This window comes from Nestor notabilis, unplaced genomic scaffold (assembly GCF_000696875.1).
Source record: "Nestor notabilis isolate BGI_N333 unplaced genomic scaffold, ASM69687v1 scaffold127, whole genome shotgun sequence".
Lineage (NCBI taxonomy): Eukaryota > Metazoa > Chordata > Aves > Psittaciformes > Psittacidae > Nestor > Nestor notabilis.
Window position 1 is genome coordinate 37,969 of NW_009934882.1, and position 17,718 is coordinate 55,686.

Below are 17,718 nucleotides of genomic sequence, written 5' to 3' on the forward strand. Positions count from 1 at the left end.
AAGGGTGTAGTTCTACCTGAGACATAATCACTATCGTTTGCCCAGTGTCCTAGTTAGTGCGCTAATAGCAGTGAACTTTATTAGCAATGCGACTGCAAGGAAATTGCAGCCCTTTTCTTTTAAGGCTGGTTTTAGTACTCAAAACCATAAACTTTCACTCTACAGTATATTGGCCAGATAACGTAATTCCACAGCAGCCCATCCCAACCCAATCTTTTCTTCCACTCCAAATGATCAACTGTTGACCTTTACAAAGTGATAATAAAAGACCACACAAAGACAATTGCTCATAATTGTCAGGGAGGAGCTTTGCCAGCACTGGGAAGGTCTTCATGGTATGTTCTTGTATAGCAACTAAATCAGCAAAGTGCTGTGGAAGATGTTTGACCGCCCCAACATGTGGTAAGAATTTAAAGGAAATGTCAAGTGTTGGTTTTGGAAAGTTATGGATTTATGAAGACTGAAGTTTTGGGTGGTCGTGTCCCCGCCCCAGCAGCTGAGCATTATCCTGACTGCCCAGGAAAAAAAGGAAGGATTTCAAACTCTAATAAATACTGGATGATAGCAGGGCAGCCATGCTGAAAATGTGCAGGGTAAATATTGAGTTGTGCTTTTCTGCAGTGTTGATTTTGAATGAACTGGGCACTTAAATGGTGAAATTGCACCTATTTAAATAAAGCAGTGGATAAAATGGATGTTTAAAGTAAAGTTACTTTTATTCAGCTAACAGTGGGGATATTTTATAGTCATGTGCCGCTTTTCAACACAGCTCCTTCAAGATAAGCACAAATAAAATCTCTCTCACACACGCACATCTGTGATAGAGGAAATAATTTTTACCTGTAATTTATAGTTTGAGATAGAGAAGTTAAGCTGTATATATGGATTTTTTTTTCCCCAAAATCCTGTGATTGTATCTGTTTTTTTGAATGCTTGTTATAGAAGATGGCTGAATATCTCTCAGCTGTGCTGTCTTTTCTATGTGTGCCCTGAAATGGTATTGGTAGATGTTTGCAAAATGTTAACTGGAGAAAATGCAATGAGGCTTTCTCAGTTACAGACTCCAGCACTGTTTGCAAACATTTTTGCCATTTATTGTGTGTAGATGCCGTTTCTACTTCGGTCTTAAGTTTCTCACCAGTCAAATCTAGTTAAGCAGTTTCTGGCTTTTCCTCTCATTCCTTTGTAGATGTATTAAGTGGACCATAAAAGACAAAAAGAGGCTGTGCATGCTGCTGGAGGCTTGCCTGATTTCAGCACAGTTTGAGGGCACCTGCATGCTCTCAGGAGCAATGTTGGCATCTCTCCATTACTTACACTTGTTTAATATGTAGTCTCTTGAATGCACTGCTCTTTCTGGATTGCCTTATGGTGCAACTTCACGGCCCGTTTCCACTAGCTGAGGGGCAGAGATAGAAATAGGGAAGGGTAGACTTGAAAGGAGTGTTTTGCTTTCTTGCAACAAAGAGGATCAAGTCTACCCTCGACAGGGTTGAGGGTGGAGTATGGGTGACACCAAACTTCTCTGAAGCATTGGTCATTGCCTCCCTAATTCGCTCTTGTGTGGCTAAGAAGAATACATGGGATTTTAAATTTTTCCTTCTCACTTTTTTGCAAACTAAGGAATGACTGTTTTGATCCTTGCCCTCCTCTTAGGGAAGTCACTTCTTGTTTTCCATATTCACGGGAAGGCACATCTCCACTCTTCCCACCCTCAGATAGGGGCAGAGATCAAGTCAAGGATGCTCCAAGGACTGGAATCAAACTCTTGGCAGTGATTCGTATCTCATAAGCATGCTAACACGGTATGGCATCTAGTGCATATTCTGCATCTTTGTTAAATAACGAATATAGGGGAAGTTTTTTCTTTGAAAAATCTCTTGCTTTTTCTGCTCCTTTTGATTTGAGCTTCATTTAGTGACAAAGTTTGGGGGAGGGGGAAGAGGAAAGGGAATCCTCCAGAGGTTGCAGGAAAAGGAGAAAGAGTAATTTCTTAATATCCCTCATCAAGTACAGATAAGCCTGACTGAACCCCTGCTGACAGCAGACTGCTTTCTTTCCACAGTCTCCATTGAAGATATTCGGGATGTGAGGGCAGGCCATAAAACAGAAGGTATGGAAAAATATGCCAAGGATGTCCCAGAGTATCGCTGCTTTTCCATCATTTTCAAAGACCAGCGGAAAAACCTAGACCTCATTGCGAGTTCAGAGGACGATGCCAACCATTGGATCTCCGGCCTTGCGAAAATCATAGCCCACAGCAACTCCATGAACCAGAAAGAGAAACTCCAACAGTATCCTTTGCGTTATAAAGTGATTAATCACAGACAAAGATGCACTTGTCTTTCTCTGTGGGTGGAGATAGTAGACTAACGCCCTTTTTTCCTATTGGCCCTGGGCACTGAGTTTTGTCTCACACTGATTTTGCACCCAGGCAAACTCTCTGGTTTTCAATGCTTCTTTCCCCTGCTTTGTAGTGATACCAGCAAGAGTGAATTGAGGCTTAATGTATCCTTTAAACAAAGAATTGCCTCTTTCAGGGAGCTCCAGATAAAACAATCATTATTTTTTTGTATTTCTCGGCGTCGGTTTCATTTGCATTGCAGTAAACTCCAGGACAGGCACTTCTTGGCAAGGCATGAAAAGCCCATGCTGTCTATCATGTTTCTCAGTAATACAAGGCGAGGGAATGGATTCTTCTCTTCTAACTGCCAAATTTACTCTGGGGTAGCTCCACTGACTTTACTCCTTGTTTGCCTCAGCATGGGATGAAGTTTTGCCCTGAAAGAATCTGTGAATGCTGTAGTGACAGTGCAGGCATCAGAAAGGAAAATTAGCAGAGCAGGAAAGGAGGATGAATTACTTGTGAAACAGAGCATGAGCTGATTATCGGGTGAAATCCTGCCTCTGCTGATTTCACAGGGAATTTCCCCTGGGGCTGTATTTCACTCACTAAGTTGCTTTGCAACCACAGGTCTCATACCCATAAAAAGAGAGAATATCTGTGGGTTCAGTTTTTTGATGGATTTTCTCCAGTGGTTGTGTGTCTGAGACACTAACCATGACATATGAACCTGCTGGCTGATTTTACCCTCATTTGACAGACTTACAGCAATCATAAAATCCTTTAAGCTTCATGAAGATAGGCATCCAGCTATCACAATGAAAACCAGATAACGCCCTCAGACAGAGAAAGCAGTGTGAGTTTCATGCCTTGTTCATCTCCACATCTGTGGAGAGAAGGAGAGAAGCAAAATACTCAGCTGGGGAAAGTTCTGATGTGCTGTCTTTATCTCCTGCACTGTGAGTGTCTTTTTGGATGGTTTTTCAAGCTCTAGGCTGTAAGGTCGTTCCTCAGCAGTGTTACCATTTGTGTGTCCATGGTGATAGGGAGCAGTTCCTAGACAAGTTGAAAATGTGGTACCCTGGCAGTTCTCCTTTTAGATGCGAAGGCTTACTCCACCCCTAAATGGAGTGGTGGGGGAAAATGTGGGCTACAGAAATTTGTCCCTGGAGTGTGTCAGATTGAATATATTGCTGAAAAACTTCCCCATAAGAAAAGACAAGATTGCTAAAGGGGGAAAAATAACAATGACATTTGCAAGGGAAGAAGGCTGTAAATTTCCAGCATGGAAAAGTGCCTCTCTGTCTTTGGAAAGCAGAATTGAAGCTAAATAGGGTGGGTAGGCAAGCCGTATTTCTGGAAGAGTAATTACTGTGCAGTGCTGGCTTCCAATCTGGGATTGTCTCAGGCCATTTAACGTAACCTGGAATTACAGAACAGCATGATTTCTCATTTGAAATTTGATGAAGTTTAATTAAAGCCTGGGATTTTAAATTTAGTCTGTCTTCACTGGGTTTGCTTGGCAGCGTGGGCTTACTCAGAAGTGTTCTCTGCATCTGTGAGCACAGAAGGGGATGAGGCAGCAGATGAGGCGAAGTGTTGGGTCCCCTGCCTGTCCCCCATGACTGGAGAACTGCCTTGCAGCATATCTTTTCCAGCCTTCCAAACCTTGCAAAGCAAGTAAGGAATGTGCAAGATTTTCAAAACAAGTATGAAAACAAAAATCTTGCTAGTTTCAGATGGGTTTTGTCTTGTTTATAATATGATGGAGTTGCCTGTGGTAGCAAGGGACTTGATTTAGTGTTTTATGTGTCCTTTCCAGCCCCACATGCTCGGTGAGTACTTCTGATGTTTTTAAACATACAATACTGTTTTATTAAGCCTCAGATTCAACCCTGCAACAAGCTGGCAGAGGTTATTTAGCAAATATTCCAGGTACGTGTGCAGGAGAGACGTTAGACCAGAAAACACAGGGGACTTTTCATTTTAGCAGTGTGGCACTATCTATCTGCTTCGATTCTGGGATTTATGTATGAGCTTTTCTTCTGGTTGGAAAACACTTACCAGAAGTTTTGCAGCATTTCTTTTCTGAGCACATTCATGGGATATCTGCCAGATAGTTTCAGTCATCCCTCTTTGGTTTCTAATAGAAAGCTGGTAGCCCTGGAGCTGGCAGATCCTTTAAAAACAAAAGGCAGGAAGCAGGTTCTCTCCGGATGCATACAGGCATGGGAACAGCTTTTTCCCAGTCCACCCAGGCCGAAATGGGTGCGTACGGTGAAAGGAGGACCCACAAGCATGGCTGCAAAATGGTGTTTGTGTCAGCTGATAATTTCAACTGAAGTGCTTAATTCATCCAGCTCCTCTAAGCTCTCTCAAACCTGAGGGATCTAGGTGTATGGGGAGTTTGGGGGTTTTGGGGACTGAACTCTACTGTTTGCTGCAACAACTGGCTGAGGCCTCAGTTCTCTGTAGTCTGCTTTTTCTCTCTTTGCTGCTTGCCCTTGCAGCGACATCGTCTGTCTATGATTTTTGTGGGCTCTGTGATTTCCCTCCTACTGGAAGGGATAGAACAGGAAAGCAGCCTCCATTCGCAGGCAGGACCCTGGCATACACTTTTGCAGATGCATTTACTGCCCACATACTGCTTTCCAGGGTTGACTTCGGATATGTGCATGACCTCTGGGTGCTCGTCATCAGTGGAAATGACTGCAGACTTTTAAAATGGTGGGGTTTTTTGCAATGATTACAGCAAAAAGAGTAGTTTCTACAGACGGTTAGTGCTATCCAACCCTGCTGCTCACCTCTGCCCATGACAGACTGGATTTCCTCTTGGCTTGCTAGAGTTGCACATTACTCCTGCCTGTTATTTTTAGGGAGGGCTGAGAAGGGAAGCTGAGGTGTGAGGGTCAGGTATGAATGGATGGCACCACTGTTGGCACCATGTTGACATGCTGAGCAGACCCTCTTTGGAGCACAGCTGGTGGAGGGGGATGGTTTTCCACCTCGGCATGGATGGCATTGTGTTCCCAGCAGAGCATCCCCTGTGCATGGGAGCTTCATGACTTGAACTTGGTTTTCTGGGAACAATCAGACCCTGGTTCAGGGCCCTGGAGAGAGCTGGGGAAATGTAGCCTCCCTTTTTTTGGTTTTAGTGTCTAAAGAAGGGGAATATTAATATTACCAGGCTTAGACGGATGCGGTGTGAGGTCATTGCTTAGCACCTGCCAAGATTTTTAAAGACAGAAAGCTCAACTTTCCGTGAGACAAACAATGCTTACAAACAGTTTACACATATCTCCATAGTTCAGAAATATTTGAATGCAGTGGTAGCTGTGATGAATACTTTGTTTCAGGGTTATGTCTACAGCCCCTAAGGCTGTCAGTTAATACCCTTTTTGGGGGTTATTTTGAAAGGCCCAGTTAAAATGTTATGGTACTAAATGCCTAAGCTGGTATTTGCTAATCCTGAGGTTTACTCTGCTTAGTATCCAGGTTGGGCATTTTTCAAGATTTTTTAGAATGAATTTGAGGCAATTTTTCCTGTGCAAGACAGAGAAGGTTACATTCGTGGAGATCAAATTGTTACTTTAGTCATTTTTCTATTGAAAAATAGGGTATTTTTCTGGATGACCTTTCTTATTTGACAGTGAAGCAAATTAGAGAGAGTCAGTTCCATGATGCAGAAAGAATGGGTATTTTGTTATTTAAAACTGCATATCTCAACTGTAACACTATTTTCCTGAGAGACTGAACAAACATGGGAGACCCAGTTCGGATTATCTGACATCACATTAAATAGCTCATTTTTGTAGTAATTACTCCAGATCCATAGATATACTAAAGTTATTATAAACTAAGCTCATATGAACTATTATCACAGTACGATACAGTATTAGACCCCATGCATTTCATGAAGGGGAGCCAAGACCAACAAAGTTTGGTTTGATTCTGCTCACAACAAAGTTCTTAAGACATATAGGTAGAAATCCCTGAAAAAATTCAGAAGCTGTAGGTGAGTCCGGAAATTTCTATTAATGCTTCTTTTTAGAGAATCTCTGTTTGTTGTTCACTTTGAGATACTGAATATTGATTAAATCTGTAACAGTGAGTTTACCAAACTCCACTCGTGAGGTCTTTTCATCCTTCCTCTATCCCCTTTTAACAATCTGGAGCAGAATGTACTTTCTGTCATAAAAGAGAAATCAGACTGTTTCTGGTTGTGGCCAGAAACTCCTACAGAGTAAAGAGAGCTGATCCAGCCTTTGGCTAGATGGTGAAAAGCTTCTCCCGGGTCACAATTGTTTGTATTACAGTGCATTTTGCTTCTGCCAAAGCACCATTTTGCTCTTTCAGACAAAAAGGTGAGATGATGTAAGCTGTTCAGTGGTAGCATGCTGATTTGCAGCAGCTGGAGAGGTGGTTCAGAGTCTTTAGAAGAGGATTCCCCACCCCCACCCTGAGGGCAGCAGAAGGATGGTAAATACCATCCTAAATAGGCTAGGCACTGACCTGGAAAGATTTCCTTACATCATCCTGCAGCTGGATTCATACCTGCCTGCGGAAAGCTGATAAAAACAAAGACAACAAGATGAGCTTGAAAGAGCTCAAGAACTTCCTGAAAGAAGTGAACATTGAAGTTGATGACTATCATGCCAAGAAGATTTTCCAGGTAATGAGAGCAAGCAGATAAAGTATTTACTTTGGCTGAGGTCAAGGTCTCCCATAGCTTTCAGCTTTGGTTGGAGACCTAAGCTAAAGTGAGCTCCTAGCATCTTTTCTTGCACCAAAGAAGGACTCTCGGTTTCTGGTGCTCAGCAGATTCCCACTAAGATGTAAGTTAGGCCAGCACAATGCTTTTGAAGAAGGTGTGTTAAGGTCTTTCTTTACTATTGATGCTGAGGATTTAGAGATGAGATGCAAACATAGATAATGTGAGACAAAGGGAAAAGCAAAGTTCTAGTGCACTTTGAGTCCTGGGTGTTTCAGTAGTTCTGCATACCACAAACAACATGTCAGTGTCGAAGTCTGGCTAAAATTGGTTTAGTTACAGTTACAAATCTAGATCCTCACCTTCTCAGAGGAAGAGGGTGCCAAGTAACAATATAAGCAAAAAGAAGGTGCAAATTAAAAAAATAAAACCAAACAAAACCCAAACCCAGATTAATGATAGATAAGTAACATTGCTTCCAAGCCTGGGCCAGTCTTTTTCATTTACTACCACAAGATATATTTAATCTGGTCAGGTACATACAATTCTAAATTCTCAAGATTTGGCTTGCTGGCTGAGCCTATCAGAATATAAGAAAGGGATGAATATTTCTCAGCTGTTAAGCTTTTGGTTTTTCTCTGAAGAAGCCTTCCTGCTGAGGCGAGATAAAACATCTGGATAATTTCCAAACTTCCATCCTGTCTGAAGCAGGATTTGAATTCATGGGTATGCAGTTTCAGAAATGCTTTTTCTGATCAGTATTAAACATGTAGGTGGGTTTGGGCACCGGGCAGTAGTTCTCCTGCTTCTTACCGTAAGCAGATAGAAGGAAAGGTTGGCAAGATTTCGCTAGGACCTTCCCGTAAGGAGGTACAAGTTTCCTAATCATTGCTCTATGAAGGTCTCTCTCTCTGTGGTAACTTCAAGAATTGGGGAAGGTCATCAGCAGATCTTGAAGAATTTCACCTTGCAAAATCTTCCAGATGTGCTGCCTGCTCTGGCTGGCATATCCCATGCTTGATTCCCTGCTCAGGAAGACCCTGGAAGAACAGCAATAAGGCTAGGATTCCTCTGATTAAATTAGATGTCTGCAGTGCAGACTTCTGCATTGGAAGTGGTCACTAACACTTACACATCCTTTGCAACCTGTGTAGGTCACCCAGTAATGGAGACCAGGTGTGATTTACCTCATCCTAAAGGATAAATCTCACATACGTCAGATGAATCACTCCCTACATGTTCAAACATAGAAAATCTGAAAAGATTTTTTTTTTTTTTAGAGGTGCAGCCTCCTCTTCATTCAGGGAACTTCGCTATTGCAATAGTTACAAGGGAGCTGTAGGAGTGGAAACTTGATGAAGTTCAATCCTCTTTTTGCTTAAGGGCTCTAAGGAATTACTACACCTTGATTCAAGCCACCTAAATGCAGGCAGCCAGTTGAAGTACCCTCATTAGACATGTAATTGTTACAAGTTTCCTGTATAGCCACTGGAAAGAAGGTCTTCAGAGGTTTATTCAGATCTCTTGTGGGCTAAATTGCCTCTAGGAAAAGTCTGTCTTGCTCCTAAAGCAATTTCATTTTCAGTTTACATACTGCCTCAACGTAGATGGACTGAGACAATCCAGCATATTAAAAGGGTGATCTTGTCTGTCTCAGTGAGTTTTATTTCATTTAGTCACAGGAAGGAAGGCTGATCAACGGTCCAAGAGAGAGCTGCAGGACATGTTCTCACATTATTCTTGCTTTTCATCACATAACTCTCTGTCCACATCTAGCTTTTAGGCACACCTAAGACATATGCAATGCAACCAGAAACGGCAAAACTTCTCTGACACTGCACTTCATTTCAACCTGAATGTTTGTTCCGGTGCATCAGAAAGGTTCTGACTTTTTCTGGCAGGGCAAGGTTCATTCAGGAATCATGGTCGCAATCCATGCAAGTGACAGAAACCACAGTATTCTGGGTTGAGATTCGTCTTCTAATTTGGAGCTCTTGTAGCCCAAGCAGGGACCTCACTTTTATACTGGGCATCTGATCTGTCCTGGAATATGACTGATGCCAGTGTATTGTCCTATATCCATCACAGCCTTTAATGGCCACTGATGAACAAAATTCCCGGGGCACATCCCTTATAATGCCAATTTTGTAGAAGTAATATCATGTCATTTTCCCTGTTGTGTCATAACGAAAGGAATGTCTGTCATTCATGGCAACATTGCAGTCTCCACCAGTTGGTGAGATCTGCTAAAGCCACAGAACAGGATTATAGACATAGAAGGCAGCAAAGAAAAGACAATTCCTGGACTGCTGAAACCTAATTTGAAGGTGTCTGTAGTACTGAGCATTTCACAGACTCTCCCACCCCTGAGATGAGCCCATAGCTTCTACCCAGCAGATTCTGAAGTCAGAGCAAGTTGAACTTTTTGCTGTCAGTTCAGTTTGCGAAACACTGTGCATCATGATCATTTTGTTTGGTTTTATACATGCAGCATAAACAGATAGTGAAGGACTACAGTGGAGGATTTGCAGAGGACGAAATTCCCTCACTACCATCTTGCCTGGGGCACTGCCAAAGCCACTATGTCCATTACTGAGATCCTTAGCAGAGTTAGCTTGGGATTAGTATGATGGCTCATTAAAACCTATTGGTCATAAAACCTAGGACAATAGCTGTACATGTCATAAGAGATCAAAGATGGAAAGCAATTTAATTCCTCCGGTCTGGCAAATTACCATCTGTCAGCTAAGTCATAGTAACTGATAGCAACTTGTCCATAGCAAAGGTGAAATGAAATGCACCAATACCTCCTCTGAGTGGATTGGAACACACTTTCCACTCCTAGTTCAGGCTTGAAGAAGAGAAGTTTTTAGGCCAAAGTAAGGCAAGCCATGTCCTGCCGGGATTTTGGTGTCCATGCCAAAAATTACATTTTTCTGACTTACCAAAATGTAAGATGTGAGTGAACTGTATTAGATTAGGACACTACTGTTGAGGGTCTGATTGCTTGCTTTAGATACTGAGAGAGGGTGGGAATCCTCATAATAACAAGGCATTAACTAGAAGTGGGTTGATTGCTGAAATTTGCAGGGAAAAACACTTGGAAGCAGTATAATGCTCCCTGACATAAGTGGGGATCTCCCTCTGAGATAGGCCCTTGCTTTCTGTTGCAGCTTGCTTTTCTCAGCCAATATTTAATGCAGGGGTATACATCCCTGAGATGACTCAAAAATAGTTCTTCACCGCTCCATGAAGAATTCTGCTAGGAACAAACAACAAAATTAATATCAGGATTTGCCACAGAAATCTGTAATTTCTGATGAAAAATTGAACCCGGGAATATTTGAAATAAACTGGAAATATTTGTTGTTGGAAAAGCTGCTGTCCTTTGTGGAGATGCTAATTTGCATATCTGAAACTTACAGCCTTTCCTGGTCAGTCAAGTCCTTGACTGTGGTGCTCTGTCAGAGCTCTTACCTGGTGGAGAAGTTCAAACCACAGAGGAAGAATTTGAATTTCAGCTCCTTGAGAAGATGATATCTGATTTGGAATTTTGTGGAGATTTTGTTACTTAGTGGGTTTTGGATGAGAATGGAAGATTTCTGTGGAAAGAGGAATTTTTTCATACCTGAATGTGCACATGTTTAGCAGTATTTTTAAGTTGGTTTGGATGTTATCTTTGCAACCACCCCTACCACTAGCCTTGACAGTCTCTCTAGGCCTGAACTCAGACCCACCAAGGTCAAGGGGAAGGGCCATTTTGCTTTACTTACTGGACTTTAGGCCACGATCCCTATCAGTAGTGTAAGATACATTGAGTTAGTTGTTTCCCTATATTCGTCCACCTCATGAGATCAAGTCACGTTTCTCTTGAGTTTTGATTTGTACATAGATTGTCTTGAGCTGTCCTAACTTAATAGTTTGCACTGTGTATGGTGCAGTAGAGCTTGAGGTCATGGGCCATGCCTGGTGCTTTTCAGCACACTGATAATATGAGTAATAATAATAATTGTAACTGTTATGTGACTGTTGGCCTTGTCAATGAGATCCATTGTCAATGACCAACTGCTTCTCATTCACTGGCCAATAACTATTTCCAATTATTTTGTGTTCTGCGTTGTGTAGCCCTGGTGCAGATTACGGCTGGCATATGCCAGAAGGAAAGAAGGTTTTCACTCCTTCTCCCCTCTACGTTTACAGCACTGTGACAAGTCCAAAACAGAGGCTCTGGAGGATGATGAGATAGAGGAATTTTACAAGATACTGACAGAGAGGAAAGAAATAGACAAGATATTCCAAAAGTACTCAGATGCAGAAGGGTTCATGTCCTGCCAGAACCTGGTGAGGTTCCTCTATGAGACACAGCAAGAAGAAGATGCTGTTGTTGCTGCCCCTGCCTTAATTCAGAGATACGAGCCCAATGAAAGAGGTAGGTTGGAAACCCAGGCTGGTTTGGTTCAAAATCTTGCTTTTGTGATGAACTATGAATTGCTTTGCTCCTGCTTTTATCTGCAGCTGTGTGTATCATTTTCTCTACACAGCTGCTTCTAAAACATCAGTCTTCTAGGGGAATATTAGCAACTCTAGGAGAGGAGAGGGCACAGAAGAGGAAATATTTCTCTTCAATTTTGACTTGGGTACACTGAGCAGCTGGAGAGGGATTGATACAGAGTTGGCTAGGGGGTGATGAAATTCCTAAGGGAAAGGCTCTGATAGCTTATTCAAATGCCAAGACCCCATGTGGCTTTGCAAGGTTAAGAATACAGCAGTATTTCTGTTCTCAAGAAGTAGGAATGGAGGCAGATGTTTTTGAACGTGGGCACCTGAAATGCCGTATCTTAGTATATCTGATATCAGAGTAGAGGGCTAAGAAGGTGACAGCTGTTTAGGAGAGCAATAACAGAACTGTATTTTGATCAGAGATTAAGTGAGTTGCCAGTCTGGAGTACCTGGGAGGACATGTTCAAGAAATTAACATAGGATCATAGGCTGTTTTTGCACTATCCTGGTATACCTTCAGGAGAGGCACAGTGCTTTGCAGATGTAAAATTTGGGGATTAGACTGAGATCTAGCTGAGTCCTTCAAGATGGGAAGACCTCAATTTCTCCCCAAAGTTGGGTAATTTTGCATTTACTCTTTGCAAATCATGTATTCATCAGATAATCTAAACAGCATTTATCTGGCTACGTTTAGACATCTGACAACTTCTCTGTATCAGCATGAAGGAAGCTTGAAGTGCTCAAATGGAGATTTTTATACTGTAGGTCTCTAGAGAGGTGAGGTAAGGGCTGTCTTTGACACTTTTAAGGTGTTATCAAGGACCGTAAATGTCATAAAAAGCCATGCTTGTGAAGGAGTTTTAAAAGCATGTTCAGGCAGGTGAAGCTGTCATCATTGTCTGAACAGCGTTAATATCTTTACTATCAGCTGGATGCCTACAGAGCACATTTTGCCTTTGAGATCCTCTGGAGAGCAGCAGGCATCATGGTGAGGATGGCAGCACAACTGGGTGGTATCAGCTTTTCAGTAGGGGTTTCTGTCTATTTATCTGGCAGCCAAGAGGGGTAACGCCATGACCAAAGATGGTTTTCTGATGTACCTGCTGTCCGATGATGGGAATATATTCAACTCCACCCACCGTAAAGTTTACCAGGACATGACTCAGCCTCTCAGTCACTACTTAGTGTCATCCTCACACAATACCTATCTTATGGAAGACCAGCTCACAGGTCCAAGCAGCACAGAAGCCTATATCAGGTAAAGTATGTGTATTTATGTATGTGTATTTATGTGTGTGTGCGTATTTGACCCCTTTCTCATAGAAGACGTAGGGTGTATCTATATTGCTAGATGCAAGAGGACTGAGAAGCAATCACCCACCCTGAGACCAGGTAATGTGGGCTGGCCCATGCTCACATCAGGGTAAGCTGTTTCTAAGCCAGGCTGGCTATGCCCCCCTTTTCTAAGCACTTTGACCTGGGTCACTGCTGGGCCCCATGTGGTGTCCACCTGACTGTAAGATGTATAATTAGTACATTTAGGTGTAGTTTAAAATACCCGTAATCATGTGGAAACCACCTTGCATTGCTTCTGCTATGTCCTGTATTTTTATCAAGTGAGAGAGTGTTTCCTTATAAGCAAGCCAATGACTGCAGTTCTGACTATTGCTTATCTGAGCCTCAGGGAGCAATGGCTGTCTAGGATCACAGGCTCAAAAGAGTAGAGAGTGAAATATGTCACAAGTTGCTTTTCAGTATCTGTTTGAATTCCTCTTACAGTATCTTAAAAATACAGAATTATGTTTTGCTTGGAAAAAAAACCCAAAAAACTATGATTCTGCACATGAAACTGTGGCTGCCCCATCCCTGGCAGTGTTCAAGGCCAGGATGGACGGGGCTTTGAGCAACCTGGCCTAGTGGAAGGTGTCCCTGCCCATGGCAGGGGGTTGGAACTGGATGAGCTTTGAGGTCCATTGCAGCCCAAACTGTTCTATGATTCTTACTGCAGTAAGTTAAAGGGAATTATGTTATCTGAAACGTATAGGGAGTTACTGTAAAAAAGACAGGATCACCTCTTACACAGGGAAGTCTGTACAAGGGGAACTACATTTGAAAGTAAATTTAAATGAAAGTATGGATATGTAGAGGCAGGAGTTTCAAGTGGAAATTCAGTATGTGGACTCAGTTTGGGAAACTGACCCTCAGCAGTGTCCCCAGCTGTGGTGGAGTTCACGCAGCTCCCTCCCTGACAGCTCTGAGGATTCATCTCTCATGTCTTACCAGATCTAGATGAAGAAGTCACATTATCCAGGCTTTGTGACCTGACTTCTAAGGCTGACTGTCTTACTGTCTTTCTTCCAATGCAGCTACTCTTGATATTCCTCTTCTCTTCACCATCTTTGGGAAAAGAGTTGGGGCACAGTCATGAGTGTCCTTTCTCATCTGGCACTCACTGTCGTCTTCTTTGGATAATTTTTATCTTGGACTTACATAACCTCCTTTTTCAGATCCCACTGTACTTTCCTTGCTCAAACTTGAGCTGTCTTTGCTGACTTTGAGCTCTTCTGATCCCATCCTTTTGCCATCTGTTTTCCTGTTTTTCCTCTTTTCTCCCTTGCTCCCTAAACTTTCTGTCAGCCTTCCCAGGCTACACCTGTGCCTGCTGCACCCTCATTTTGAGATGGAGCAAAAGGTTTAGAACCCAACCAGGTCCCTTCTTTGTTTCCAGAGCCCTCACCAAAGGCTGCCGCTGTGTGGAATTGGATTGCTGGGATGGCCCTAATTCAGAGCCTGTCATTTATCATGGCTACACTCTCACCTCCAAGATCCTCTTCAGCGATGTCATTAAGGCCATCAAGAACTATGCTTTCAAAGTAAGGATGAGGCACCATCTAAGATTTCTCATATTGCACAGTCCAACACTGATAGTAGGTCTCTGCCCTTCCAACAGAGCATATAAACAATGAAGACTTCACCTTAGCTTTTCTCAGGGGTACGAGATGTGTCCTTGTGTCTGGGCATCCATCTTCTGTTTTCTGCAGAGATCCATTCTGGGGAGCTGCAGCACACTATCCAAGGATGAGTTTGAATCTATAGCAGCACAGCTGCATCCAGGACCCCAGTACAATGAAAATAAGGCCCAATATCTCGAGCATCCCTGGTGGGAAATGCAAACAAGCCCATGACTTACATGGTTTTGACATCTCAGGGTCTGCTCTTAATTGAGAGGAACCCATGTGCATTTGTTTTGGAGGGACTCTTGAGAAAGACTGCTTCTATTCTGATTTTAAAGGAATGAGCAGGTCTGGAATCTTGTATGGCAGTTCCGGGCTAGCAGCCTTTAAAAAGCCTTGGTTCTGTCCAGACTCCCTGGGCTTTCTGCTATTTCTCTTGAGTGCACTTAGACCTAGTGTCAGTTTTCCTTTAGCAGTGACAATGACAATGCCTTCAGCACACAAGATGACCAGGAGCAGCCATGGGGAACCAGATCAGGCCTATTACAAATGGAAGGAGGATTCATGTCACCTAAGGATTTGAGAAAACACAGTGATTTTGAACCCTTCCTTCCAGTACTTCCTCTGAGGTAGGAAGGTGCTTAGACCCACAGTTCAACTGGAGAATGGAGGCACAGGGAGGCTCATTAAAGTGCCTCAGCAAGTCTGTGGGAAGCATCCTGACGCACCTGGTGCCCTGTCCATTGGATCATCATCTCAGAAAGGCATCATCAGTAGCTACTTCACGGTTAAATTTGTCTAGTTTTATAAACACTCATTTTAGTAGAATGCTGTTGACCCACTCATTTGCAGAGAAAACAGCACTGGGGTTTATATCAATTGCTATAGACTGGTGAAATTGCAGAGTTCACTGATGATGTATGTTTCTGTCTTGTTCTAGACCTCACCATACCCTGTCATCATCTCCCTGGAGAACCACTGCAGTGTCGACCAGCAGAAGGTCATGGCTCAGCACATGACGACAATTCTGCAGGACATGCTCTTGGTTGCCCCCATCGATGGAAACAAATCCCAGTTCCCCTCCCCAGAGGTAAGCAAGGCTACTGTAGCACTTTCTGCCTTCTGAGGGTGGAACAAGAGAGAGGTCTGTCTTCTTGCTAGGTGCCAATTAGTGGGCAATATGCCTGAGGACTTGTGGGAACTGCACTTGCTGAGGATCGGAGATTGTCTGTGGGCAGAGGTGGAGTAAGAAATAGGCATATCTAGAAGTAGCCTGTGCACATCAACCACAAAATGTCTGGTTGCTCCTTGTTTATTAAGATCTCAGAGGAGATATTCCTGCAGCAGTGAGGATTTTTACCTGATTCCTTTACCAAGAACATCCTTTGTCCCATGAAGAGGTTGCTTTTCTGGCATTTCCCAGGGGAGCTGAATCCTGAGAGTCTGCCTTGTGTCTTCTCCCCACACCCCAAAGCTGAATATGACCTTCTTCAGGCTAGTCCTCTGAAGCACTGTTAGGTTGCTGCAGTGAACATTAGCACCATAAGGAGTGACTACAAGGTGTCTCTGTGTTTCCAATACAGCAAGACTAGACACTACCTGTACAGGTAGTCTAAATCTGTATAGCATGAAGTGTCCTCCCGCTGAGAATGGCCTGATGGGGTGGTGGGGATGAAGATGTCCACGGAGAACAAGGGGAGGCAGGAGGCTGCATAGAGATGCCCCTTTGATTCCCATGAATCAGGGCAGCCATGAAACTGTGAGCTGAGCTTGGAGCCTGCAAGGGGAAGGAGGTATACAGCCCTTAACAGTGGACCACCACTATAAAGTCATTAGCTGACAGTTAGAAAAAATTGGAAATGGATTGTTGATGTGAAAAAGAAAGTTTCCAAAACAGAAACCAAAATGAAATATTAATCTATTCACCCTTTGGGTTTGTGTTTTCTTTCTTAAGCACTTTGCAGAAACAGATTGCTGTGTGGATAGCTGCAGTTCCTTTTAAATTACATTTCTTTGCTAAAGAAATCATTTGCCAAAAATTGGATGAGCATGCCTAGCCAGAGAGCTGGAAGGAGTTTGTGGGTGGGATAAAGCTGGCAGTCATCAGGGGAGAAGAGAGGAAAATGATCCACCCAAAATATCTTCTGTGTTTGTTCACCCTCTCTCTCCATTTCTTTTTTCCCTTTCCGACTTTCCCCTTTTGTTTGGGAGTGTCATGCCTCACTTGACACAATGCCTAGCACACCGGGAAGCTGGTTTGGGTTGGTCCCTGGGCACCAGTACAATAAATTAGGATGAATCATAACTTTTAATGCTGCTGCTTCAGCAGGTCCTTTGCACTGACACAGACAAGGTAACTCCATTTAAGATATGGCTCTCCCAAGGTGAGGATACACCCAGCACAGAGACAGGTCTCTGCAGGCTGTTACCAAGTTGGAAAAATCAGTCTTCAGTGTCACCTCCTGGATTATTATTTATCTGCAGTGCAGGATCAGGAAAGCTGCTGGTGGCTTTTTGGAACACTGCGTTGTGACCAGGGGAATAAAAGAGAGAAAGAAGGGAGAAACACCACGGATAGAAATGTGTGATGTGTGTGTAAGGGAATGACCCCAGCTTCCCAAAGATGTTTTTCCCATTCCTGTGCTTGTCTAGTCTCCTGCCCAGATGGACACGTGGCCCCAGCTTGAACAAAACAGCCTAGATCTAGCTTAGTGAATGGTTTGCACTGATATGCTCCATTGGAAGGACTGATCCATTTAGTTTAAAGGGAAAAATTGCCAATGTAACAAAACCTATCCTTTTCTTTCTGGTACTTTTCTTCTGCCTTCCTGCTAACAAGGAGAGTGCAAAGAGCTGAATTGCTGCTTTTTTTGGTGGAAAATACATTGAAGCTGAAACATTAAGGGGAAAAAAAGGCCAAACCAGAAACCTCTTGTATTTTCCACTTCCTTGTGAAGCTGACATGGGGAAGCCTGGGATAACGTGGTATTTTTTATATTAGAAAAAAGGTGGGATCTGTCTGGGGCTGAAAGGCTGTAAATAAAAACAGGCAAAGCATTGCTTGCTGTAGACTGTGTTAGCAAGGCATTGTCAGTAGTTAAAGGAAGATCGACACAGTTTAGATTCATGCTAATGATTCATGCCACAGCCCAGGGCATCTCATCTATTAGGCTCCAATCAGGAACAATGTTGGGCTACACAGAGCATCT

General features: G+C 43.0%; 1 protein-coding gene across 1 annotated transcript in view; it reads left to right on the forward strand.

Moving 5' to 3' along the window:
- LOC104408069 (1-phosphatidylinositol 4,5-bisphosphate phosphodiesterase delta-1-like) overlaps nucleotides 1-15,599 on the forward strand; it is a gene marked incomplete at its 3' end in the record, with an annotated part of 30,028 nt that extends 14,429 nt beyond the window's left edge. Inside the window, exons 3-8 of the mRNA XM_010017542.1 lie at nucleotides 2,066-2,294; nucleotides 6,887-7,016; nucleotides 11,256-11,484; nucleotides 12,612-12,813; nucleotides 14,284-14,428; nucleotides 15,450-15,599. Of these exons, the coding sequence (XP_010015844.1) occupies nucleotides 2,066-2,294; nucleotides 6,887-7,016; nucleotides 11,256-11,484; nucleotides 12,612-12,813; nucleotides 14,284-14,428; nucleotides 15,450-15,599 (1,085 nt within the window). The remainder of the gene's footprint in view (nucleotides 1-2,065; nucleotides 2,295-6,886; nucleotides 7,017-11,255; nucleotides 11,485-12,611; nucleotides 12,814-14,283; nucleotides 14,429-15,449) is intronic.
- Between the last annotated feature and the right edge of the window lie 2,119 nt (nucleotides 15,600-17,718).